A 26,241-nucleotide genomic window follows, 5' to 3' on the forward strand; every position below is an offset into this window, starting at 1 on the left:
AGTGGATAAGTTGAACCTGTTGGTCTCCCAGACCTTAACAACAACAGGTACCTGTAGAAACCCTGTAGGACCAGGGCTGTTGTCTAGTCTACTGTGGAACCTGTTGGTCTCCCAGACCTTAACAACAACAGGTACCTGTAGAAACCCTGTATGACCAGGGCTGTTGTCTAGTCTACTGTGGAACCTGTTGGTCTCTCAGACCTTAACAACAACAGGTACCTGTAGAAACCCTGTATGACCAGGGCTGTTGTCTAGTCTACTGTGGAACCTGTTGGTCTCTCAGACCTTAACAACAACAGGTACCTGTAGAAACCCTGTAGGACCAGGGCTGTTGTCTAGTCTACTGTGGAACCTGTTGGTCTCCCAGACCTTAACAACAACAGGTACCTGTAGAAACCCTGTAGGACCAGGCCTGTTGTCTAGTCTACTGTGGAACCTGTTGGTCTCCCAGACCTTAACAACAACAGGTACCTGTAGAAACCCTGTATGACCAGGGCTGTTGTCTAGTCTACTGTGGAACCTGTTGGTCTCCCAGACCTTAACAACAACAGGTACCTGTAGAAACCCTGTAGGACCAGGGCTGTTGTCTAGTCTACTGTGGAACCTGTTGGTCTCCCAGACCTTAACAACAACAGGTACCTGTAGAAACCCTGTATGACCAGGGCTGTTGTCTAGTCTACTGTGGAACCTGTTGGTCTCCCAGAACTTAACAACAACAGGTACCTGTAGAAACCCTGTGGGACCAGGGCTGTTGTCTAGTCTACTGTGGAACCTGTTGGTCTCCCAGACCTTAACAACAACAGGTACCTGTAGAAACCCTGTGGGACCAGGGCTGTTGTCTAGTCTACTGTGGAACCTGTTGGTCTCCCAGACCTTAACAACAACAGGTACCTGTAGAAACCCTGTAGGACCAGGGCTGTTGTCTAGTCTACTGTGGAACCTGTTGGTCTCCCAGACCTTAACAACAACAGGTACCTGTAGAAACCCTGTGGGACCAGGGCTGTTGTCTAGTCTACTGTGGAACCTGTTGGTCTCCCAGACCTTAACAACAACAGGTACCTGTAGAAACCCTGTAGGACCAGGGCTGTTGTCTAGTCTACTGTGGAACCTGTTGGTCTCCCAGACCTTAACAACAACAGGTACCTGTAGAAACCCTGTAGGACCAGGGCTGTTGTCTAGTCTACTGTGGAACCTGTTGGTCTCCCAGACCTTAACAACAACAGGTACCTGTTGAAACCCTGTAGGACCAGGGCTGTTGTCTAGTTTACTGTGGAACCTGTTGGTCTCCCAGACCTTAACAACAACAGGTACCTGTAGAAACCCTGTGGGACCAGGGCTGTTGTCTAGTCTACTGTGGAACCTGTTGGTCTCCCAGACCTTAACAACAACAGGTACCTGTAGAAACCCTGTGGGACCAGGGCTGTTGTCTAGTCTACTGTGGAACCTGTTGGTCTCCCAGACCTTAACAACAACAGGTACCTGTAGAAACCCTGTGGGACCAGGGCTGTTGTCTAGTCTACTGTGGAACCTGTTGGTCTCCCAGACCTTAACAACAACAGGTACCTGTAGAAACCCTGTGGGACCAGGGCTGTTGTCTAGTCTACTGTGGAACCTGTTGGTCTCCCAGACCTTAACAACAACAGGTACCTGTAGAAACCCTGTAGGACCAGGGCTGTTGTCTAGTCTACTGTGGAACCTGTTGGTCTCTCAGACCTTAACAACAACAGGTACCTGTAGAAACCCTGTATGACCAGGGCTGTTGTCTAGTCTACTGTGGAACCTGTTGGTCTCCCAGACCTTAACAACAACAGGTACCTGTAGAAACCCTGTAGGACCAGGGCTGTTGTCTAGTCTACTGTGGAACCTGTTGGTCTCCCAGACCTTAACAACAACAGGTACCTGTAGAAACCCTGTAGGACCAGGGCTGTTGTCTAGTCTACTGTGGAACCTGTTGGTCTCCCAGACCTTAACAACAACAGGTACCTGTTGAAACCCTGTAGGACCAGGGCTGTTGTCTAGTCTACTGTGGAACCTGTTGGTCTCCCAGACCTTAACAACAACAGGTACCTGTAGAAACCCTGTAGGACCAGGGCTGTTGTCTAGTCTACTGTGGAACCTGTTGGTCTCCCAGACCTTAACAACAACAGGTACCTGTAGAAACCCTGTATGACCAGGGCTGTTGTCTAGTCTACTGTGGAACCTGTTGGTCTCCCAGACCTTAACAACAACAGGTACCTGTAGAAACCCTGTAGGACCAGGGCTGTTGTCTAGTCTACTGTGGAACCTGAGGAAACTGCACTTCACTGTAAAGAAACAATACTTTTATACTCAGCCATGGACAATCCCTTATAAACACAAACTACTCTGGACTCTGCACGCAGGCTATTTACACACCCACACCCACACACACACACATACACACAAACAGGGATGCACGCAGGCTATGTACACACGCACACACATACACACACAAACAGCAAATTTCAAACAGCAGCTGCATATTACTCTGTACGTGGAGCCTCAGGACTCAACAATTTAAGACAAAACCTTTGAGAGACAGAAAGGGTGCATGTTAGAGAGAGTTGAAGAGAGAGAAGGGGAGAGAGAGAGAGAGAGAGAGAGAGCGAGAGACAGAGAGTGAGAGACAGAGAGAGAGAGAGAGAGAGAGACAGAGAGAGAGAGAGAGAGAGAGAGAGAGAGAGAGAGAGAGGGAGAGAGTGAGATGAGATGATGGATAAAAGTGATTGTTATATGTCGTGGTGCATAAGCTTACTCCTAGTGACCACACACACACTCACACACACACACACACACACACAGACACACACACACACACACACACACACAGTTGATTTAAGAGACACATGGAGTAATCTTGTCATGGAGAGGAGGAAACAAACCCTGTTTGATGCGATGGTGTTCTGACCAGTGTTTCTCATTAAAGTGGTGTTCTGACCAGTGTTTCTCATTAAAGTGGTGTTCTGACCAGTGTTTCTCATTAAAGTGGTGTTCTGACCAGTGTTTCTCATTAAAGTGGTGTTCTGACCAGTGTTTCTCATTAAAGTGGTGTTCTGACCAGTGTTTCTCATTAAAGTGGTGTTCTGACCAGTGTTTCTCATTAAAGTGGTGTTCTGACCAGTGTTTCTCATTAAAGTGGTGTTCTGACCAGTGTTTCTCATTAAAGTGGTGTTCTGACCAGTGTTTCTCATGTGTGTTTGTTTTTGTTACCCAACAAAGACTGATGTTATCTTCCACAGTTGCTTCCGTCAACAACGTCTGATCCCAGGTGGTGTGTGTATTTGTATGCGTGTGTGTGTGTGTCCTCTCCTCGTTTGATGTTATCTTTGCCATTCAGCCGTGTCAGGGTGACTCTGTTCTCTGTCGTCTTTCTGGCCACCCTGAGAAGGGCGGGTTATCACCATCTGGCCCTACTGGGAAGGACAGACATAAATCTGATTTGAACACTAAATATAACCCTCACCTTCCCTCAACATTACCCTCACCTAGACATTACCCTCACATCAGCATTACCCTCACCCTAACATTACCATCGCCACCAGCGTTACCATCACGCCAACATTATCATCGCCACGGCATTATCATCGCATCCGCATTACGCACGCCCCAGCATTATCATCACATCGACATTATTATCACCTCGACATCACCCTCACCTCAACATTACCCTCATCTCGACATTACCCTCACATCAACATTACCATCACACCAACATTACCCTCACCTCAACATTGCCCTCGCCTCAACATTACCCTCACCTCAACAGTATCATACCTCAACATTACCATCGCCTCAACATTACCATCACCCCGACATTACCATCACACCAACATTACCCTCATCTCAACATTGCCCTCACCTCAACATTGCCCTCACCTCAACATTACCCTCACCTCAACATTATCGTCAACTCAACATTACCCTCATTATCTAATCAGGAAGGGGATATCTAATCAGGAAGGGGATATCTAATCAGTTGCACAACTGAATGCATTAAACCAAAATGTGTCTTTCGCATTTAACCCTGAATTTAACCCAAAACCCCTCTGAATCAGAGAGGTGGCTGCCTTCATCGACTTCCACTTCAGTGTTGAGGATCAGCGACGTGGAGATGTTGTTTCAAAAACACCTCAGTCAGTACTACAGTCCACAACAACACCTCAGTCAGTACTACAGTCCACAAAAACACCTCAGTCAGTACTACAGTCCACAACAACACCTCAGTCAGTACTACAGTCCACAAAAACACCTCAGTCAGTACTACAGACCACAAAAACACATCAGTCAGTACTACAGTCCACAACAACACCTCAGTCAGTACTACAGTCCACAAAAACACCTCAGTCAGTACTACAGACCACAACAACACATCAGTCAGTACTACAGACCACAACAACACAGTCAGTACTAGAGTCCACAAAAACACCTCAGTCAGTACTACAGTCCACAAAAACACCTCAGTCAGTACTACAGTCCACATCACCTCAGTCAGTACTACAGTCCACAAAAACACCTCAGTCAGTACTACAGTCCACAAAAACACCTCAGTCAGTACTACAGACCACAACAACACATCAGTCAGTACTACAGACCACAACAACACCTCAGTCAGTACTACAGTCCACAACACCTCAGTCAGTACTACAGTCCACAAAAACACCTCAGTCAGTACTACAGTCCACAACAACACCTCAGTCAGTACTACAGTCCACAAAAACACCTCAGTCAGTACTACAGTCCACAAAAACACATCAGTCAGTACTACAGACCACAACAACACATCAGTCAGTACTACAGACCACAACAACACCTCAGTCAGTACTACAGTCCACAACACCTCAGTCAGTACTACAGTCCACAAAAACACCTCAGTCAGTACTACAGTCCACAAAAGCACATCAGTCAGTACTACAGACCACAAAAACACCTCATCAGTACTACAGTCCACAACACCTCAGTCAGTACTACAGTCCACAAAAACACCTCAGTCAGTACTACAGACCACAAAAACACCTCAGTCAGTACTACAGTCCACAAAAACACCTCAGTCAGTACTACAGACCACAAAAACACATCAGTCAGTACTACAGTCCACAAAAACACCTCAGTCAGTACTACAGTCCACAAAAACACCTCAGTCAGTACTACAGTCCACAAAAACACCTCAGTCAGTACTACAGTCCACAAAAACACATCAGTCAGTACTACAGTCCACAAAAACACCTCAGTCAGTACTACAGTCCACAAAAACACCTCAGTCAGTACTACAGTCCACAAAAACACATCAGTCAGTACTACAGTCCACACAAACACCTCAGTCAGTACTACAGTCCACAAAAACACCTCAGTCAGTACTACAGTCCACAACAACACTTCTGTTGTGTTGATGCTCCTTCTTCACCACACTGTCTGTGAGGGTGGACAATTTCAGTTTGTCTGTGATGTATATGCCCAGGAGCTTAAAACTTTTCCACCTTCTCTACTGCTGACCCTTCGATGTGGGTAGGGGGGTGTTCCCTCTGCTGTTTCCTGAAGGCCACGATCATCTCCTTTGTCTTATTGACGTTGAGTGAGAGGTTGTTTTCCTGACACCACACTCTGAGTGCCCTCACCTCCTCCCTGTAGGCTGTCTCGTCGTTGTTGGTGATCAAGCCCACTACTGTTGTGTCGTCTGCAAACTTGGTGATTGAGTTGGAGGCGTGCGTGGCCACGCAGTCGTGGGTGAACAGGGAGTACAGGAGAGGGCTGAGCACACACCCTTGTGGGGCCCCAGTGTTGAGGGTTAGATGTTATTTCCTACCTTCACCACCTTGGGGCGGGCCATCAGAAAGTCCAAGACCCAGTTGCACAGTGAGGGGTTGAGACCCAGGGCCTCCAGCTTGATGATGAGCTTGGAGGGTACAATGGTGTTGAATGCTGAGCAGTAGTCAATGAACCGCATTCTCACATAGGTATTATTTTTGTCCAGATGGGGCAGTGTACAGTGCGATGTTGATTGTGTCATCTGTGGACCTGTTGGGGCGGTATTTACTGCAGTATTTACTAGTGTTTTCTTTTAGTTAAAAAAATAATTCAACTTCATATAGTAAGTAGTGCACATGCTCAAGGGATACTACAGTGTGTACTATAGTAATCTACAGTATACTACTACAACATCATATAGTAAGTACTGCACATGCTCAAGGGATACTACAGTGTGTACTATAGTATTCTACTGTATACTACTACAACATCATATAGTAAGTACTGCACATGATCAAGGGATACTACAGTGTGTACTATAGTATTCTACAGTATACGACTACAACATCATATAGTAAGTACTGTAGGCTGCATCACATCCGGCTGTGATTGGGCGGCACACAATTGGCCCAGTGTCGTTCGGGTTTGGCCCGGGGAAGGCCGTCATTGTTCTGTAAATAAGAATTTGTTCTTAACTGACTTGCCTAGTTAAATAAAGGTTCAATTTAAAAATATATATATATTTTTTTAAACTGTGGTATTCGATAGTAAACTGTAGTATTTTCTACGTGGTTGGGGGAGCGCTGTACCCAAGTGAACGAATGGCAGGAATCAGCGCATTTGATGACACATTCTCAGTATGGGTGAGCAGTACGCTGATATTTGGTGCTTACTGCATTCGTTTTTTCTACACAGTACAATCTAAATACTATGTAGTACGATCAGTAGTACACAGTACGTAGTTTTAGTAAGTAGTAGGCAGTACAGATTTCAGACACGGCCAATAATGAAGCCACCTGTCACGTTCTGACCTTTGTTTTCCTTTGTTTGGTCTGTATTTAGTATGGTCGGGGCGTGAGTTGGGGTGGGCAGTCTATGTTTTCCTTTGTTTGGTCTGTATTTAGTATGGTCGGGGCGTGAGTTGGGGTGGGCAGTCTATGTTTTCCTTTGTTTGGTCTGTATTTAGTATGGTCGGGGCGTGAGTTGGGGTGGGCAGTCTATGTTTTCCTTTGTTTGGTCTGTATTTAGTATAGTCGGGGCGTCAGTTGGGGTGGGCAGTCTATGTTTTCCTTTGTTTGGTCTGTATTTAGTATGGTCGGGGCGTGAGTTGGGGTGGGCAGTCTATGTTTTCCTTTGTTTGGTCTGTATTTAGTATGGTCGGGGCGTGAGTTGGGGTGGGCAGTCTATGTTTTCCTTTGTTTGGTCTGTATTTAGTATGGTCGGGGCGTGAGTTGGGGTGGGCAGTCTATGTTTTCCTTTGTTTGGTCTGTATTTAGTATGGTCGGGGCGTGAGTTAGGGTGGGCAGTCTATGTTTTCCTTTGTTTGGTCTGTATTTAGTATGGTCAGTTTGTGAGTTGGGGTGGGCAGTCTATGTTTTGTGTTTCTATGTTTAGGTTTCTGTTTCGGCCTAGTATGGTTCTCAATCAGAGGCAGGTGTCGTTAGTTGTCTCTGATTGAGAATCATACTTAGGTAGCCTGGGTTTCACTGTTGGTTTGTGGGTGTTTGTTTCCGTGTCTGTGTCTGTGTTTCGGTGTTGTTATTTCACGTATTAGTTTATTGTTTTTGTATTTTCATAGTGTTCAGTTTGTTTTATAATAAACGATATAGACACTTACCACGCTGCGTTTTGGTCCCTGCTACACCTCTTCAGACGAAGAGGAGGAAATCTGCCGTTACACCACCTTTGTCCTCGCTAGCGTGACCATCTAGTCCTCTATCCTCTCCTCATTGGCCAGTGTCTGTTGTGTTGGGTTGTAATCTCATGGCTTCTAATTCTAGTATTCCAACATTCTGCTGTATCATTTTAACATTCTAGTATTCTAACATTCTGCTGTATCATTTTAACATTCTAGTATTCCAACATTCTGCTGTATCATTTTAACATTCTAGTATTCCAACATTCTGCTGTATCATTTTAACATTCTAGTATTCCAACATTCTGCTGTATCATTTTAACATTCTAGTATTCCAACATTCTGCTGTATCATTTTAACATTCTAGTATTCCAACATTCTGCGGTATCATTTTAACATTCTAGTATTCTAACATTCTGCTGTATCATTTTAACATTCTAGTATTCCAACATTCTGCTGTATCATTTTAACATTCTAGTATTCCAACATTCTGCTGTATCATTTTAACATTCTAGTATTCTAACATTCTGCTGTATCATTTTAACATTCTAGTATTCCAACATTCTGCTGTATCATTTTAACATTCTAGTATTCTAACATTCTGCTGTATCATTTTAACATTCTAGTATTCAAACATTCTGACATGCTAACAGATGAGGTCACAAATGGTTTATTTTCTCTGAACAAAACATTCCACGAGGAACACCTGAAAAAAACACTTCCAGACATTCTGATTCACCCCAACACTGATACCACACAATAATGTGTTGCAGTTGTAGCAGAAATTTAATCTGGACATAGGACAGACCATAATAACAAGTCATGTTCAGTTAAAATTAATCACATCCGGCTTAGTTATCTGCTGCTGTCTGTCAGCATGGTAACAGAATGAGTTCTCTGCTGTTGTCTGTCAGCATGGTAACAGAATGAGTTCTCTGCTGTTGTCTGTCAGCATGGTAACAGAATGAGTCCTCTGCTGTTGTCTGTCAGCATGGTAACAGAATGAGTCCTCTGCTGTTGTCTGTCAGCATGGTAACAGAATGAGTCCTCTGCTGTTGTCTGTCAGCATGGTAACAGAATGAGTCCTCTGTTTCTGTCAGCATGGTAACAGAATGAGTCCTCTGTTGTCTGTCAGCATGGTAACAGAATGAGTCCTCTGCTGTTGTCTGTCAGCATGGTAACAGAATGAGTCCTCTGCTGTTGTCTGTCAGCATGGTAACAGAATGAGTCCTCTGTTGCTGTCAGCATGGTAACAGAATGAGTCCTCTGTTTCTGTCAGCATGGTAACAGAATGAGTCCTCTGTTTATGTCAGCATGGTAACAGAATGAGTCCTCTGCTGCTGTCTGTCAGCATGGTAACAGAATGAGTCCTCTGCTGCTGTCTGTCAGCATGGTAACAGAATGAGTCCTCTGCTGCTGTCTGTCAGCATAGAACAGAATGAGTCCTCCACTCCTGTCTGTCAGCATGGTAACAGAATGAGTCCTCTGCTGCTGTCTGTCAGAATGGTTACAGAATGAGTCCTCTGTTTCTGTCAGCATGGCAACAGAATGAGTCCTCTGCTGCTGTCTGTCAGCATGGTAACAAAATGAGTCCTCTGCTGCTGTCCGTCAGCATAGAACAGAATGAGTCCTCCTTCCTGTCTGTCAGCATGGTAACAGAATGAGTCCTCTGCTGCTGTCTGTCAGCATGGTTACAGAATGAGTCCTCTGTTTCTGTCAGCATGGCAACAGAATGAGTCCTCTGCTGCGGTCTGTCAGCATGGTAACAGAATGAGTCCTCCACTGCTGCTGTCTGTCAGCATGGTAACAGAATGAGTCCTCCACTGCTGTTGTCGGTCAGCATGGTAACAGAATGAGTTCTCCTCTGCTGCGGTCTGTCAGCATGGTAACAGAATGAGTCCTCTGTTTCTGTCAGCATGGTAACAGAATGAGTCCTCCGCTGCTGTCTGTCAGCATGGTAACAGAATGAGTCCTCTGCTGTGGTCTGTCAGCATGGTAACAGAATAAGTCCTCTGCTGTGGTCTGTCAGCATGGTAACAGAATGAGTCCTCCACTGCTGTCTGTCAGCATGGTAACAGAATGAGTCCTCTACTGTTGTCTGTCAGCATGGTAACATAATGAGTCCTCTGTTTCTGTCAGCATGGTAACAGAATGAGTCCTCTGCTGCTATCTGTTAGCATGGTAACAGAATGAGTCCTCTGCTGCTGTCTGTCAGCATGGTAACAGAATGAGTCCTCCACTGCTGTTGTCTGTCAGCATGGTAACAGAATGAGTTCTCCTCTGCTGCGGTCTGTCAGCATGGTAACAGAATGAGTCCTCTGTTTCTGTCAGCATGGTAACAGAATGAGTCCTCCGCTGCTGTCTGTCAGCATGGTAACAGAATGAGTCCTCTGCTGTGGTCTGTCAGCATGGTAACAGAATAAGTCCTTTGCTGTGGTCTGTCAGCATGGTAACAGAATGAGTCCTCCACTGCTGTCTGTCAGCATGGTAACAGAATGAGTCCTCTACTGTTGTCTGTCAGCATGGTAACATAATGAGTCCTCTGTTTCTGTCAGCATGGTAACAGAATGAGTCCTCTGCTGCTATCTGTTAGCATGATAACAGAATGAGTCCTCTGCTGCTGTCTGTCAGCATGGTAACAGAATGAGTCCTCTGCTGTGGTCTGTCAGCATGGTAACAGAATGAGTCCTCTGCCCTCTGCTGCTGTCTGTCAGCATAGTAACAGAATGAGTCCTCTGCTCCTGTCTGTCAGCATGGTAACAGAATGAGTCCTCTGTTGCTGTCTGTCAGCATGGTAACAGAATGAGTCCTCTGTTGCTGTCTGTCAGCATGGTAACAGAATGAGTCCTCTGCTGCTGTCTGTCAGCATGGTAACAGAATGAAAATGGTGTTACAAATCCTTGTCAATAATCACACAGTGTTACGATCAAACACGTCCCCAGTCAGTCACAGAGTGTTACGATCAAACATGTTCCCAATCATTAATCCCACAGTGTTACAATCAAACTCATCCCCAGTCAATAATCCCACAGTGTTACAATCAAACACGTCCCCAGTCAATAATCCCACAGTGTTATGAATTCTGTATTTCCTTTGTGATAGAACGTGACCCAGTGCTGCGGTAAGCCTACCAGACAGACAGAAAGATCCCTGCCTGGATAGCGTGACAACACGGTAGGGAATAGGGCCCTGGTCTATATAGGGAATAGGGCTCTGGTCTATATAGGGAATAGGGCCCTGGTCTATATAGGGAATAGGGCCCTGGTCTATATAGGGAATAGGGCTCTGGTCTATATAGGGAATAGGGCTCTGGTCTATAGTAGGGTTTTATATAGGGAATAGGGCTCTGGTCTATAGTAGTGTTCTCTATAGGGAATATGGCCCTGGTCTACAGTAGTGCACTATATAGGGAATAGGGTGCCATTTGGGATGCACATATCCCTACTAACGGAGGATAAACTGCTTTGTAAACACCAGTGGGCAGGATCACCGTGGGCTGTCAATCACAGGCAGTGAGCCAATGGGTGTAGTTTCCCAACTGTCTGCAGGGAGAGAAACAGGTCCCACTGTGTTGATGATACAACAGACAGTCTATCGATCCAGGATGTGTGTGTGTTTATCCCTCCCAGTGATCATCTCCCCTATAGATTAGTGATTCCCTCCAAGGCCTCTCTGTCCCTCTCTCTCTCTCTCTCTGACTTCATCTGACGATTCACAGAGTTCACAGGCTTGTTATATGGTCTGATATAATGTCCGCAGAGTCTGGTCTTAAAGGAGAGGTGTCTCCTCTTAAAGGGAGGCTGTCTGTTTTCTCACCCCCACCATCTGGTCTTAAAGGCGAGGTGTCCACTCTGCTGTCCACAGAGACAGTGCTTAAAGGGAAGATTTGCCTTAAAGGGAGGTGTACAATCCGGGTGTCCAGTCTGTCCCCAAAGGCCGGTCTTAAATGCAAGGTGTCTCTTCTGTCCTCAGATGCTAAAGGCCATAAAGGGAGGGTGTCCCCTCGTTCGTCCTCAGAGTGTCTTCTTAAAGGGAGTGTGTCCTTCCTACCCCCACAGTCTCTATTTAAAGGGGGGGTGTCCATTATGTCCCCACAGACGGTCCGTATAGAGAGTGTTTGTGGCCTGTCAGGATGACTGGGTAGTAGGGATTTCTCACACACACTGGGGCTGGACTTGTACCAGTCAGACAGACTGTTATCAGACCCGTCCTCCATCTTGTCTGGCCCCCCTGCCCCCCTGGAAAAGGTAAACAACTTGGGAATGGCTGCCGTGGACGCGGCCACGGTTGCCGCGGCTACTCCTCCCTCGGCGGCAGTGGTCGTGGCGGAGTTGGCGAAAGAGGAACCAAAGAGAGCAGCGATCCGGCGGTGGTAGTGGGTACGGAACACCTTGGCCCCACGGTGGAGATCACCTGTGAAGGGAAAGGATAACATAGAAGAAGAAGAAGAAGGGGACAAACAGGAAGAGGATAACATAGAAGAAGAAGAAGGGGACAAACAGGAAGAGGATAACATAGAAGAAGAAGAAGAAGAAGAAGAAGAAGAAGGGGACAAACAGGAAGAGGATAACATCGAAGAAGAAGAAGGGGACAAACAGGAAGAGGATAACATAGAAGAAGAAGAAGAAGGGGTTAGGACAGGAAGAGGATAACATAGAAGAAGAAGGGGACAAACAGGAAGAGGATAACATAGAAGAAGAAGAAGAAGAAGGGGACAAAACAGGAAGAGGATAACATAGAAGAAGAAGAAGAAGAAGAAGAAGACGGGGACACACAGGAAGTGGATAACATAGAAGAAGAAGAAGAAGAAGGGGACAAACAGGAAGTGGATAACATAGAAGAAGAAGAAGAAGAAGGGGACAAACAGGAAGTGGATAACATAGAAGAAGAAGAAGAAGAAGGGGACAAACAGGAAGTGGATAACATAGAAGAAGAAGAAGAAGGGGACAAACAGGAAGAGGATAACATAGAAGAAGAAGAAGGGGTCAGGACAGGACAGGACAAACAGGATGTTATTTTGGGAACAGATGCATTAGAAAGAACATTCCAACATCTAAATACCAACTGAGACGACATCTAGTGAATGCTGGCTGTTTTTTTTCATTAATTCATTCATACATTTCAATGAGTTATGAACAGAATATGACGTGATAAGAAGCAGGAAGTCCTGATGAATGAGGACACAGCAGAGTCCTACCTATGAAACAGTAGCAGATAGGATTGAGGCTGGAGTTGGTGAGGCCCAGCCACTGGGCAAAGGGCTGGCTCTGCATGAGCCAAGATGGCGGATGCTGCACTCGGTCGATCCAGAACTCAGCCAGATACAGGGGCAGCCAGGAAACTGCAAACAGCAGCACCAGGGACACCACCATTTTGGCGATCTTCTTCCTCGTCTTGAGGCGCTCAGTGTGCAGCGCTCGGCTTCGGGAGTCGAGTTCCGTAAACGTCCGCTTCCCGTCCCCCCAGAGCCGGCGGCCAGTCAGGAAGCCGATGGTGAGGTTAAAGGTCACGGGGATGCAGTAGAGCGCCACGAAGAGCAGGACGGTGTAGCCCTGTTTCAGACGTGGCCCCGGCCACACCTCCTGGCACACAGGGATCACAAACGACGCCCCAAGGCTGATCTCATCTCGCCGGTTCATGAACACCAATGGGGCGCAGATCGCCGATGACACCACCCACACCACGGCGACCGTCCCGAGGATCCGGCGGTGGGTGAAGAGGGAGCGGGCGCGGAGCGGGCAGCGTACACTGAAGTAACGGTTGACGCTGATGACCGTTAGCGTTAGCACGCTAGCTGACACGGAGACGGCCTGGGTGAAGGGGACCGCTCGGCACAGGAAGTCCCCGTAGACCCAGGCCGAGTAGATCTGGTGACCCAGCGTTATGGGCATGCAGACACACACCACGGCCAGGTCGCACACCGCCAGGTTAACCAGGAGGTACCGTGTGGCGCTGACCGCGGCTAGCCTCTCGCTACGTCGGTTGGTCAGCACCTTCATTGACATGATGTTCCCTACGAACCCCACCAGGAAGGACAGGCAGTACATGAGTGTCAGAGCCACCGTGGTCGGCTCATGGACCGTCCATAACAAACTGGTCAGCTCTGAATCATCAGGAGGGAGGAGGGAAGAGGGGAAGAGGGACGAGGAGGAGGAGAAGAGGGGAGGATCAGGAGGGTAGAGGGAGGAAGACGGGAGGAGAGAGTCAGGGGGAAGGAGGGATGAGGAGGAGGATGAGGGGAGGAGGAGGGAGTCGTAGAAGCTGTAACTGTTGTTGAGTCTGGCCTGTGTGGCGTTCTCTACATGCAGCAGAGGAGTGAAGCTGAGCTGGGCTGATAACTGGTCCAGGGTCAGCTTCATGGTGCTGTCTTGTCCACTCAAGGCTTGCTCTGTCTGTCAACACTGACCTCAGTACAGCCCTTATATAATGCTACTCATTACACTGCAGCAGCAGTAGAGAACTGTATCATCAGAATTTTTGTGCAAGGTTAGGGAAAAGTCCAAGCTATTTGAGCTACTTGTCCTTAACGTGGGATAAGGATAAGGGATAAAAGGTCAAAGTTACTTAGGCTAAGGTTAGGGAACTGGCTCTATCTTCAGAAACAAACAGCAACACCCTTGCCCTTATCTCACTAGCACATTTTAGCTTACTAACACCTCTTATCTCACTAGCACGTCTTATCTCACAAGCACGTCTTATCTCACTAGCACGTCTTATCTCACTAGCACGTCTTATCTCGCTAACATGTCTTATCTCGCTAGCACGTCTTATCTCGCTAGCACGTCTTATCTCGCTAGCACGTCTTATCTCGCTAGCACGTCTTATCTCGCTAGCACATCTTATCTCACTAGCACGTCTTATCTCGCTAACATGTCTTATCTCGCTAGCACGTCTTATCTCGCTAGCACGTCTTATCTCGCTAGCACGTCTTATCTCGCTAGCACGTCTTATCTCGCTAGCACGTCTTATCCCGCTAGCACGTCTTATCCCGCTAGCACGTCTTATCTCGCTAGCACGTCTTATCTCGCTAGCACGTCTTATCTCGCTAGCACGTCTTATCTCACTAGCACGTCTTATCTCACTAGCACGTCTTATCTCACTAGCACGTCTTATCTCACTAACACGTCTTATCTCACTAGCACGTCTTATCTCACTAGCACATCTTATTTTACTAACACGTCTTATCTCACTAGCACATCTTATCTTACTAGCACGTCGTATCTTACTAGCACTAGCACGTTTTATAGATTAGGTTAGATTAGGAAAGCATTAAGATTAGGGTTAGGAGGTAAGATTAGGTTAGATTAGGAAGGGTTAAGGTTAGGATTAGGGGGTGAGATTAGATTAGATTAGGAAGGGTTGAGGTTAGGATTAGGGGGTAAGATTGAGTTAGATTAGGAAAGATTTAAGGTTAGGGTTAGGGGGTAAGATTAGGTTAGATTAGGAAATATTTAAGGTTAGGGTTAGGGGTTAAGATTAGGTTAGATTAGGAAATATTTAAGGTTAAGTTTAGTGTCTAGAATCTCATTTGTGGTGGTAAAGTGCCATAGTACATAAGTACATATGTGGTGACCAGACGGTGATGACCATCACTGATTCTAGGTCAGGTTCATGGTGTCCTCCAGCTCCTGTTTGACCAGGTTGCTCCCATTTGACCAGGTTTCTCTGTCAGAACTGATCTCAGTACAGCCCTTATGCAACCAACACATTACTATTCTTCAGCGGTGCGCTCTGATCTAGGACCAGATCCTGATGGTCCTCGTCATCACCCTCAGGGCATGTGGTCGCAGTCCTTCTGGGTTCATTTCTTTCCCATCACCTCATTTTCTTGTTCTCTCTCTCTCTCTCTAATGTCCCTCTCTCCATGTCCCTCTCTCCTCTCTCTAATGTCCCTCTATCCTCTCTCTAATGTCCCTCTCTCCATGTCCCTCTCTCCTCTCTCAATGTCCCTCTCTCCTCTCTCTAATGTCCCTCTCTCCTCTCTCTATGTCCCTCTCTCCTCTCTCTATGTCCCTCTCTCCTCTCTCTATGTCCCTCTCTCCTCTCTCTATGTTCCTCTCTCCTCTCTCTATGTCCCTCTCTCCTCTCTCTATGTCCCTCTCTCCTCTCTCTATGTCCCTCTCTCCTCTCTCTATGTCCCTCTCTCCTCTCTCTATGTTCCTCTCTCCTCTCTCTATGTCCCTCTCTCCTCTCTCTATGTCCCTCTCTCCTCTCTCTCTCGTTCCCTCTCTCTCTTCTCTCCCTCTCTCTCTCGTTCCCTCTCTCTCTCGTTCCCGCTCTCTCTCCCTCTCTGTCTTTTTCTCTCTCCCCTAAGGGATGATGGTATTAGCCCCTCAGTTTAATTTTCTCACTTTCTCATTCCCTCTCTCCTTTTTCTCCCTTTCTCCCAAACCTCCAGGGAGGATGTCTATCTTCCAATTTTTCCTCTCGTTCCCTCTCTTCTTCTCTCCTTCCTCCCACCTCTAGGGTTGAGGAAAGCCGTCAATGTATCTGTGGACAGAGGGAGAAACAAGCACAGACAGTTAGCACCTCTCTTCATTTAAACACACAGACAATTAGCACCTCTTCATTTAAACACACAGACAATTAGCACCTCTCTTCATTTAAACACACAGACAATTAGCACCTCTCTTCATTTAAACACACAGACAGTTAGCATCTCTCTTAATTTAAACACACAGGCAGTTAGCACCTCTCTTCATTTAAACACACAGACAATTAGCACCTCTCTTCATTTAAACACACAGACAGTTAGCACCTCTCTTCATTTAAACACACAGACAATTAGCACCTCTCTTCATTTAAACACACAGACAGTTAGCACCTCTCTTCATTTAAACACACAGACAATTAGCACCTCTCTTCATTTAAACACACAGACAGTTAGCACCTCTCTTCATTTAAAACACACAGATAATTAGCACCTCTCTTCATTTAAACACACAGATAATTAGCAACTCTCTTCATTTAAAACACACAGATAATTAGCACCTCTCTTCATTTAAAACACACAGATAATTAGCACCTCTCTTCATTTAAACACACAGATAATTAGCACCTCTCTTCATTTAAAACACACAGATAATTAGCACCTCTCTTCATTTAAAACACACATATAATTAGCACCTCTCTTCATTTAAACACACAGACAATTAGCACCTCTCTTCATTTAAACACACAGACAGTTAGCACCTCTCTTCATTTAAACACACAGACAATTAGCACCTCTCTTCATTTAAACACACAGGCAGTTAGCACCTCTCTTCATTTAAACACACAGGCAGTTAGCACCTCTCTTCATTTAAACACACAGACAATTAGCACCTCTCTTCATTTTAAACACACAGACAGTTAGCACCTCTCTTCATTTAAACACACAGGCAGTTAGCACCTCTCTTCATTTAAACACACAGACAGTTAGCACCTCTCTTCATTTAAAACACACAGATAATTAGCACCTCTCTTCATTTAAACACACAGGCAGTTAGCACCTCTCTTCATTTAAACACACAGACAATTAGCACCTCTCTTCATTTAAACACACAGGCAGTTAGCACCTCTCTTCATTTAAACACACAGACAGTTAGCATCTCTCTTCATTTAAACACACAGACAATTAGCACCTCTCTTCATTTAAACACACAGACAGTTAGCACCTCTCTTCATTTAAACACACAGACAGTTAGCACCTCTCTTCATTTAAACACACAGACAATTAGCACCTCTCTTCATTTAAACACACAGGCAGTTAGCACCTCTCTTCATTTAAACACACAGACAGTTAGCATCTCTCTTCATTTAAACACACAGACAATTAGCACCTCTCTTCATTTAAACACACAGACAGTTAGCACCTCTCTTCATTTAAACACACAGACAGTTAGCACCTATCTTCATTTAAACACACAGACAATTAGCACCTCTCTTCATTTTAAACACACAGACAGTTAGCACCTCTCTTCATTTAAACACACAGACAGTTAGCACCTCTCTTCATTTAATAAACACACAGGCAGTTAGCACCTCTCTTCATTTAAACACACAGACAGTTAGCACCTCTCTTCATTTAAACACACAGACAATTAGCACCTCTCTTCATTTAAACACACAGACAGTTAGCACCTCTCTTCATTTAAACACACAGACAGTTAGCATCTCTCTTCATTTAAACACACAGGCAGTTAGCACCTCTCTTCATTTAATAAACACACAGGCAGTTAGCACCTCTCTTCATTTAAACACACAGGCAGTTAGCACCTCTCTTCATTTAAACACACAGACAGTTAGCACCTCTCTTCATTTAAACACACAGATAATTAGCACCTCTCTTCATTTAAACACACAGATAATTAGCACCTCTCTTCATTTAAACACACAGATAATTAGCACCTCTCTTCATTTAAACACACAGGCAGTTAGCACCTCTCTTCATTTAAACACACAGACAGTTAGCACCTCTCTTCATTTAAACACACAGGCAGTTAGCACCTCTCTTCATTTAAACACACAGACAGTTAGCACCTCTCTTCATTTAAACACACAGACAGTTAGCACCTCTCTTCATTTAATAAACACAGGCAGTTTGCACCTCTCTTCATTTAATAAACACACAGACAGTTAGCACCTCTCTTCATTTAAACACACAGACAGTTAGCACCTCTCTTCATTTAATAAACACACAGGCAGTTAGCACCTCTCTTAATTTAAACACACAGATAATTAGCACCTCTCTTCATTTAAACACACAGACAGTTAGCACCTCTCTTCATTTAATAAACACACAGACAATTAGCACCTCTCTTCATTTAAACACACAGGCAGTTAGCACCTCTCTACATTTAAACACACAGACAGTTAGCACCTCTCTTCATTTAAACACACAGATAATTAGCACCTCTCTTCATTTAAACACACAGACAATTAGCACCTCTCTTCATTTAAACACACAGGCAGTTAGCACCTCTCTTCATTTAAACACACAGACAATTAGCACCTCTCTTCATTTAAACACACAGGCATTTAGCACCTCTCTTCATTTAAACACACAGACAATTAGCACCACTCTTCATTTAAACACACAGACAATTAGCACCTCTCTTCATTTAAACACACAGGCAGTTAGCACCTCTCTTCATTTAAACACACAGACAGTTAGCACCTCTCTTCATTTAAACACACAGACAGTTAGCATCTCTCTTCATTTAAACACACAGACAGTTAGCACCTCTCTTCATTTAAACACACAGACAGTTAGCACCTCTCTTCATTTAAACACACAGACAGTTAGCACCTCTCTTCATTTAAACACACAGATAATTAGCACCTCTCTTCATTTAAACACACAGGCAGTTAGCACCTCTCTTCATTTAAACACACAGACAATTAGCACCACTCTTCATTTAATAAACACACAGGCAGTTAGCACCTCTCTTCATTTAAACACACAGGCAGTTAGCACCTCTCTTCATTTAAACACACAGACAATTAGCACCACTCTTCATTTAAAAGCAGGCTTCTGCAGCAACATACAGGAACATACATTTTTTAAACTAAAAAATAAAGATGGAGAAATGCTTTCCACATCACATAATTTACTCACGTTTGGTAAAAAACAGTTGTAGAAGGACCTGTGTTTCAATACAAGACAGAGGAGAGGATGTTATCCTATGAAACAGTTGTAGAAGGACCTGTGTTTCAATACAAGACAGAGGAGAGGATGTTATCCTATGAAACAGTTGTAGAAGGACCTGTGTTTCAATACAAGACAGAGGAGAGAATGTTATCCTATGAAACAGTTGTAGAAGGACCTGTGTTTCAATACAAGACAGAGGAGAGGATGTTATCCTATGAAACAGTTTGAGAGCAGGAAAATAATCCTGCATCAACTGGAAATGTGAATTATTATGTTGATTATAATAAATATTTTGATCGGGCAAAATTTAGTCTGAAATTGGAAATGACAAACTTTAGAAGCCTTTTTAAAACATCTAAATACACTACAGCAGGAATATTCACAGCAACAAAAGAGTGGTCCAATTAAGGAAGTAACATTTGTAGAAGGACCTGTTTCAGTACAGGACAGAGGAAGGTTATGCTGAATGACAGTTCTGTCTGGGATATTATGATGCATGTGAGGAAGGTTATGCTGAATGACAGTTCTGTCTGGGATATTATGATGCATGTGAGGAAGTTTGCTCCGTTGAAATATTTTTTATTTTGCCACTGGCTGTATGTGTGTTTCCATGAATTATCACAACCCATCTGTCCCTTGGTGGACAGATAGAGGCTATTTACCCAAGATACAGGGTACAGCATTGATAGAGGCTATGTACCAATATACAGGGTACAACATTGATAGAGGCTATGTACCAAGATACAGGGTACAGCATTGATAGAGGCTATGTACCAAGATACAGGGTACAGCATTGATAGAGGCTATGTACCAAGATACAGGGTACAGCATTGATAGAGGCTATGTACCCAAGATAAAGGGTACAGCATTGATAGAGGCTAGAGGCTATGTACCAAGATACAGGGTACAACATTGATAGAGGCTATGTACCAAGATACAGGGTACAGCATTGATAGAGGCTATGTACCAAGATACAGGGTACAGCATTGATAGAGGCTATGTACCAAGATAAAGGGTACAGCATTGATAGAGGATAGAGGCTATGTACCAAGATAAATGGTACAGCATTGATAGAGGCTAGAGGCTATGTACCAAGATAAAGGGTTCAGCATTGATAGAGGCTAGAGGCTATGTACCAAGATAAAGGGTTCAGCATTGATAGAGGCTATGTACCAAGATAAAGGGTACAGCATTGATAGAGGCTAGAGGCTATGTACCAAGATAAAGGGTACAGCATTGATAGAGGCTAGAGGCTATGTACCAAGATAAATGGTACAGCATTGATAGAGGCTAGAGGCTATGTACCAAGATAAAGGGTACAGCATTGATAGAGGCTATGTACCCAAGATACAGGGTTCAGCATTGAAAGCTGGAGTTATTCAGTCTTCTCGTCCTATAAAAACAGACCTGGGTAAAACAGACCAGTTACCAGTTATGTAAAAATGACGGTTAAAAATAGACACATTCAGCTGTCATCATCATAATATTTTTAGGATGGAAAAAAAACGAGCCAAAATGTGATTAAAAGATACACATTTCCTTTAAATGATTTCCAAAATCCCCGTGCTGTTCTGACCAGCATTTTAATGGAATTAATTTAATTGATGATTTGAGAAATAATAATAACATTCTAGCCTATATATTCCTAAAGACGCTACTGACCGGTCAAAACGCAGCCGTTCACTGAGTTGTCCACGTCACATAAACGCCACGAGGCCGAGCAGAAGAAAGGATGCCAGAAACAAAATGAGATAAAAGTTGCCTCCCGGTGCTGTTACAATCACTCGATCATCCCTTTAATATTCCTGTCAAAATAGGGGGTTACTATACAATCTCTCTCCGTGTCTTTCTCGCTCTCTCTCTTTCTCTCTTTATTTTCGTCCAGGAGCTCAATTCCGGTTGTCCGTTACCTGCCTCGGTAGTTCGGGATTCATGTCACACCGCGCTGAGCAGAGCCGAGCGACTCAAAGTGGTTGTTCACGCAGCAAGCCGAGGAACGCTCAACTCCGGTCTCTTATATCGAGGCGGAGTTGCCTTTTGGTAACTGGTCGCGGGGTTTGCTAGCGACAACGACAACATTGAGTCACCATCAGTCAATTCTTATAAAATGTCAATTCTGAAAATGTTTGTCCCGTACAACTACGGTGTGTCCGCGGGGTGCTGCAATTCATATTTTTAATATTAACGTTTATTAAATACAACCGCTGGACTTTTTTCCTAATTTGTTTTGCTCAACTCGGCACGAATGTGCACGTGCCAATTGAATCTCAGTTTACATAGTTAGTGTGCGCAACACAAATGAGGGAAAAGTTGGTGTTTGTATTCGATGTTTTTATTAAAAGTATGAATTGCAGCCCCCTACGGAAGGACCGCGGGTGTACAGGACCACACAGAGGCAGGTAAGCATACAGTAAATCTATGTGATGTTGAATAGTCTTTATTTTTTATCCGACGTTTAACCTAAATCCAATGACATGATGAATTGTTTTGTTGCTTTCACGTTAGTTTACAACTCAACCAAATGTAAATCCAAACTAGATGTTAACGTCTTTGCATAGTTGGCCCACGGCAAGATCAGTCTCCCTCATTATGCAGGCAGACGTCAAACAGTGATGAAAAGGTCTTGTCTCGGGGCAATGTCCTGACCTCGCACTCCCATGACTCATCTAATCAATTAATGGTGATAATGAATACATTTTCTCAATAAATTAACAACTAATTCCCTGATCCTGGTTTTACATCTGAAAAGCTCTGGGATCTCTCTCTACTCCCTCCATGCAGCTCTCTCTCTTTCTCTACTCCCTTCATGCAGCTCTCTCTCTTTCTCTACTCCCTTCATGCAGCTCTCTCTCTCTACTCCCTTCATGCAGCTCTCTCTCTTTCTCTACTCCCTCCATGCAGCTCTCTCTCTTTCTCTACTCCCTCCATGCAGCTCTCTCTCTTTCTCTACTCCCTCCATGCAGCTCTCTCTCTCTCTCTACTCCCTTCATGCAGCTCTCTCTCTTTCTCTACTCCCTCCATGCAGCTCTCTCTCTTTCTCTACTCCCTCCATGCAGCTCTCTCTCTTTCTCTACTCCCTCCATGCAGCTCTCTCTCTTTCTCTACTCCCTCCATGCAGCTCTCTCTCTTTCTCTACTCCCTCCATGCAGCTCTCTCTCTTTCTCTACTCCCTTCATGCAGCTCTCGCTCTTTCTCTACTCCCTCCATGCAGCTCTCTCTCTTTCTCTACTCCCTTCATGCAGCTCTCGCTCTCTACTCCCTTCATGCAGCTCTCTCTCTCTACTCCCTCCATGCAGCTCTCTCTCTCTACTCCCTCCATGCAGCTCTCTCTCTCTACTCCCTCCATGCAGCTCTCTCTCTTTCTCTACTCCCTTCATGCAGCTCTCTCTCTCTACTCCCTCCATGCAGCCCTCTCTCTTTCTCTACTCCCTTCATGCAGCTCTCTCTCTCTACTCCCTCCATGCAGCTCTCTCTCTCTACTCCCTTCATGCAGCTCTCTCTCTCTCTACTCCCTCCATGCAGCTCTCTCTCTACTCCCCCCATGCAGCTCTCTCTCTCTACTCCCTTCATGCAGCTCTCTCTTCTCTACTCCCTTCATGCAGCTCTCTCTTCTCTACTCCCTTCATGCAGCTCTCTCTCTCTATTCCCTCCATGCAGCTCTCTCTCTCTACTCCCTCCATGCAGCTCTCTCTCTCTATTCCCTCCATGCAGCTCTCTCTCTCTACTCCCTCCATGCAGCTCTCTCTACTCCCTCCATGCAGCTCTCTCTCTCTATTCCCTTCATGCAGCTCTCTCTCTCTACTCCCTTCATGCAGCTCTCTCTCTCTACTCCCTTCATGCAGCTCTCTCTCTCTACTCCCTCTATGCAGCTCTCTCTCTCTACTCCCTCCATGCAGCTCTCTCTCTACTCCCTCCATGCAGCTCTCTCTACTCCCTCCATGCAGCTCTCTCTACTCCCTCCATGCAGCTCTCTCTCTCTACTCCCTCCATGCAGCTCTCTCTCTCTATTCCCTTCATGCAGCTCTCTCTCTCTACTCCCTTCATGCAGCTCTCTCTCTCTACTCCCTCCATGCAGCTCTCTCTCTCTCTCTCTACTCCCTCCATGCAGCTCTCTCTCTCTCTACTCCCTCCATGCAGCTCTCTCTACTCCCTCCATGCAGCTCTCTCTCTCTACTCCCTCCATGCATCTCTCTCTACTCCCTTCATGCAGCTTTCTCTCTCTCTTCCCTCCATGCAGCTCTCTCTACTCCCTCCATGCAGCTCTCTCTCTACTCCCTCCACGCAGTGCTCTCTCTCTCTACTCCCTTCATGCAGCTCTCTCTCTCTACTCCCTCCATGCAGCTCTCTCTCTCTCTACTCCCTTAATGCAGCTCTCTCTCTACTCCCTCCATGCAGGTCTCTCTCTCTCTACTCCCTCCATGCAGCTCTCTCTCTCTCTACTCCCTCCATGCAGCTCTCTCTCTCTCTCTACTCCCTCCATGCAACTCTCTCTCTCTCTCTACTCCCTCCATGCAGCTCTCTCTCTCTCTCTACTCCCTCCATGCAGCTCTCTCTCTCCCTACTCCCTCCATGCAGCTCTCTCTCTCTACTCCCTCCATGCAGCTCTCTCTACTCCCTTCATGCAGCTCTCTCTCTCTATTCCCTCCATGCAGCTCTCTCTCTACTCCCTCCATGCAGCTCTCTCTCTCTCTACTCCCTTCATGCAGCTCTCTCTCTCTACTCCCTTCATGCAGCTCTCTCTCTACTCCCTCCATGCAGCTCTCTCTCTCTACTCCCTCCATGCAGCTCTCTCTCTCTCTCTACTCCTTCCATGCAGCTCTCTCTCTCTACTCCCTCCATGCAGCTCTCTCTCTCTCTCTACTCCCTCCATGCAGCTCTCTCTCTCTACTCCCTCCATGCAGCTCTCTCTCTACTCCCTCCATGCAGCTCTCTCTCTCTACTCCCTCCATGCAGCTCTCTCTCTCTCTACTCCCTTCATGCAGCTCTCTCTCTCTACTCCCTTCATGCAGCTCTCTCTCTACTCCCTTCATGCAGCTCTCTCTCTACTCCCTCCATACAGCTCTCTCTCTCTCTACTCCCTCCATGCAGCTCTCTCTCTCTCTACTCCCTCCATGCAGCTCTCTCTCTCTCTACTCCCTCCATGCAGCTCTCTCTCTCTCTACTCCCTCCATGCAGCTCTCTCTCTCTCTACTCCCTTCATGCAGCTCTCTCTCTCTACTCCCTCCATGTAGCTCTCTCTCTCTCTCTCGCTCTCTCTCTCTCTCTCATACCTGACTGTGTGTGTGTCCTGTGTGTGTGTGTGTAATGATTGATGATTATTATTATGATTATTTTGATACATTTATCAAACGGCAATTATTGCTTTTCAGAAACAGGAAATGATTAATTAATGTCCGACCCACCGTTCACCGTCTTGTCTGATATCAGTAACACACTTTGGCCTAGTGTTCTCTCTCGCTCTGTCTCGCTCACTCTCTCTCTCCATCTCCACCTCCGTCCCTCCTTCTCTGTCCTATAAGCCAAGGGAGCAACCGTTCCCTAGAAAGTGGTAATCATTCATGTGATAATGGTTTTGGAAAGTAGGCTATTACTCCAGGTATTGAGGTCATGGGTTTGCAAGAGATTCAACGTTTATCTATGAAAATGTAATCCACAATTCCTTTCACTTGCATCAGACCGGGATGTTCTGTCTCTGTGTCGCGCTGTAGTACTCAGGTTTCTGTGTCTCTGTGTCTCTGTGTCTCTCTGTAGTACCCTGTGGTACTCAGACTCCTGTGTCTCTGTGTCTCTCTGCGGTACTCAGACTCTTGTGTCTCTCTGCGGTACTCAGACTCCTGTGTCTCTCTGTAGTACTCTGCGGTACTCAGACTCCTGTGTCTCTCTCTAGTACTCTGCGGTACTCAGACTCCTGTGTCTCTCTGTAGTACCCTGCGGTACTCAGACTCCTGTGTCTCTCTGTAGTACTCTGCGGTACTCAGACTCCTGTGTCTCTCTCTAGTACTCTGCGGTACTCAGACTCCTGTGTCTCTCTGTAGTACCCTGCGGTACTCAGACTCCTGTGTCTCTCTGTAGTACTCAGACTCCTGTGTCTCTCAGTAGTTCTCTGCGGTATTCAGACTCCTGTGTCTCTCTGTAGTACTCAGACTCCTGTGTCTCTCTGTAGTTCTCTGCGGTATTCAGACTCCTGTGTCTCTCTCTAGTACTCTGCGGTACTCAGACTCCTGTGTCTCTCTGTAGTACTCTGCGGTACTCAGACTCCTGTGTCTCTCTCTGACTCACTAGAACACAGATGAAGATTCTTCTGTAGATCTGTATTGTGACATCACTGTACTGAAGTCTTCTCACGTCTGGACTACACGACTGTCTGAGTTTAATCAGGGACTCTTCTGATTGGATGGAATGACTGTCTGAGTTTAATCAGGGACTCTTCTGATTGGATGGAATGACTGTCTGAGTTTAATCAGGGAGTCTTCTGATTGGACTACATGACTGAGTTTTTATTTATTTATTTATTTTACCTTTATTTAACTAGGCAAGTCAGTTAAGAACAAATTCTTATTTTCAATGACGGCCTAGGAACAGTGGGTTAACTGCCTGTTCAGGGGCAGAACGACAGATGTGTGTACCTTCTGATTGGATGGAATGAGGGTGTGGATAGAAGGTGGCTAGAGAGAGAGAAATGGAGAGAGAGAGAGATGGAGGATGGTGGAGAGACTTGAGGTGGAAGTGAAGATGGAGAGAGAGGGATGGAGAGTGGGAGATTAATGATGAGAGATGGAGAGAGGGATGGAGGTGGATGGAGGTGGATGGAGAGAGAGATGGAGGTGGATGGAGAGAGAGATGGATGGAGATGGATGAGAGAGAGATGGATGGAGAGAGAGATGGAAGTGGATAGAGAGAGAGATGGAAGTGGATGGAGAGAGAGATGGAAGTGGATGGAGAGAGAGAGATGGAAGTGGATGGAGAGAGAGAGATGGAAGTGGATGGAGAGAGA

At 45.6% G+C, this 26,241-nt stretch overlaps 1 protein-coding gene and 1 long non-coding RNA gene across 2 annotated transcripts; both read right to left on the reverse strand.

The window, feature by feature from the left end:
• Nucleotides 1-10,935: 10,935 nt before the first annotated feature.
• On the reverse strand, nucleotides 10,936-15,525 carry LOC110513882 (prolactin-releasing peptide receptor-like). Its single transcript, XM_036948480.1, has 2 exons — nucleotides 12,813-15,525; nucleotides 10,936-12,028 (listed from the first exon to the last, which is right to left on the reverse strand). The coding sequence occupies exons 1-2, from the start codon at nucleotides 13,972-13,974 to the stop codon at nucleotides 11,337-11,339; spliced, it is 1,854 nt and encodes a 617-aa protein (XP_036804375.1). The 5' UTR covers nucleotides 13,975-15,525; the 3' UTR covers nucleotides 10,936-11,336.
• A 337-nt stretch (nucleotides 15,526-15,862) lies between these two features.
• Nucleotides 15,863-21,250, reverse strand: LOC118940076. The gene is made up of 3 exons (XR_005036690.1): nucleotides 20,910-21,250; nucleotides 19,215-19,242; nucleotides 15,863-16,105 (listed from the first exon to the last, which is right to left on the reverse strand). It is a non-coding gene; the product is annotated as an uncharacterized LOC118940076 (long non-coding RNA).
• Between the last annotated feature and the right edge of the window lie 4,991 nt (nucleotides 21,251-26,241).

Source organism: Oncorhynchus mykiss, chromosome 17 (assembly GCF_013265735.2).
Source record: "Oncorhynchus mykiss isolate Arlee chromosome 17, USDA_OmykA_1.1, whole genome shotgun sequence".
Taxonomy (NCBI): Eukaryota; Metazoa; Chordata; class Actinopteri; order Salmoniformes; family Salmonidae; genus Oncorhynchus; species Oncorhynchus mykiss.

What these genes read in the sequence shown, in the direction of transcription:
- LOC110513882 (XM_036948480.1), bottom strand. Translation starts at nt 13,974, where the DNA reads ATGAAGCTGACCCTGGACCAGTTATCAGCCCAGCTCAGCTTCACTCCT. An exon ending in TATCTGCTACTGTTTCATAG is followed by an intron (nt 12,029 to 12,812) that starts GTAGGACTCTGC and finishes TTCCCTTCACAG; the next exon opens with GTGATCTCCACCGTGGGGCC.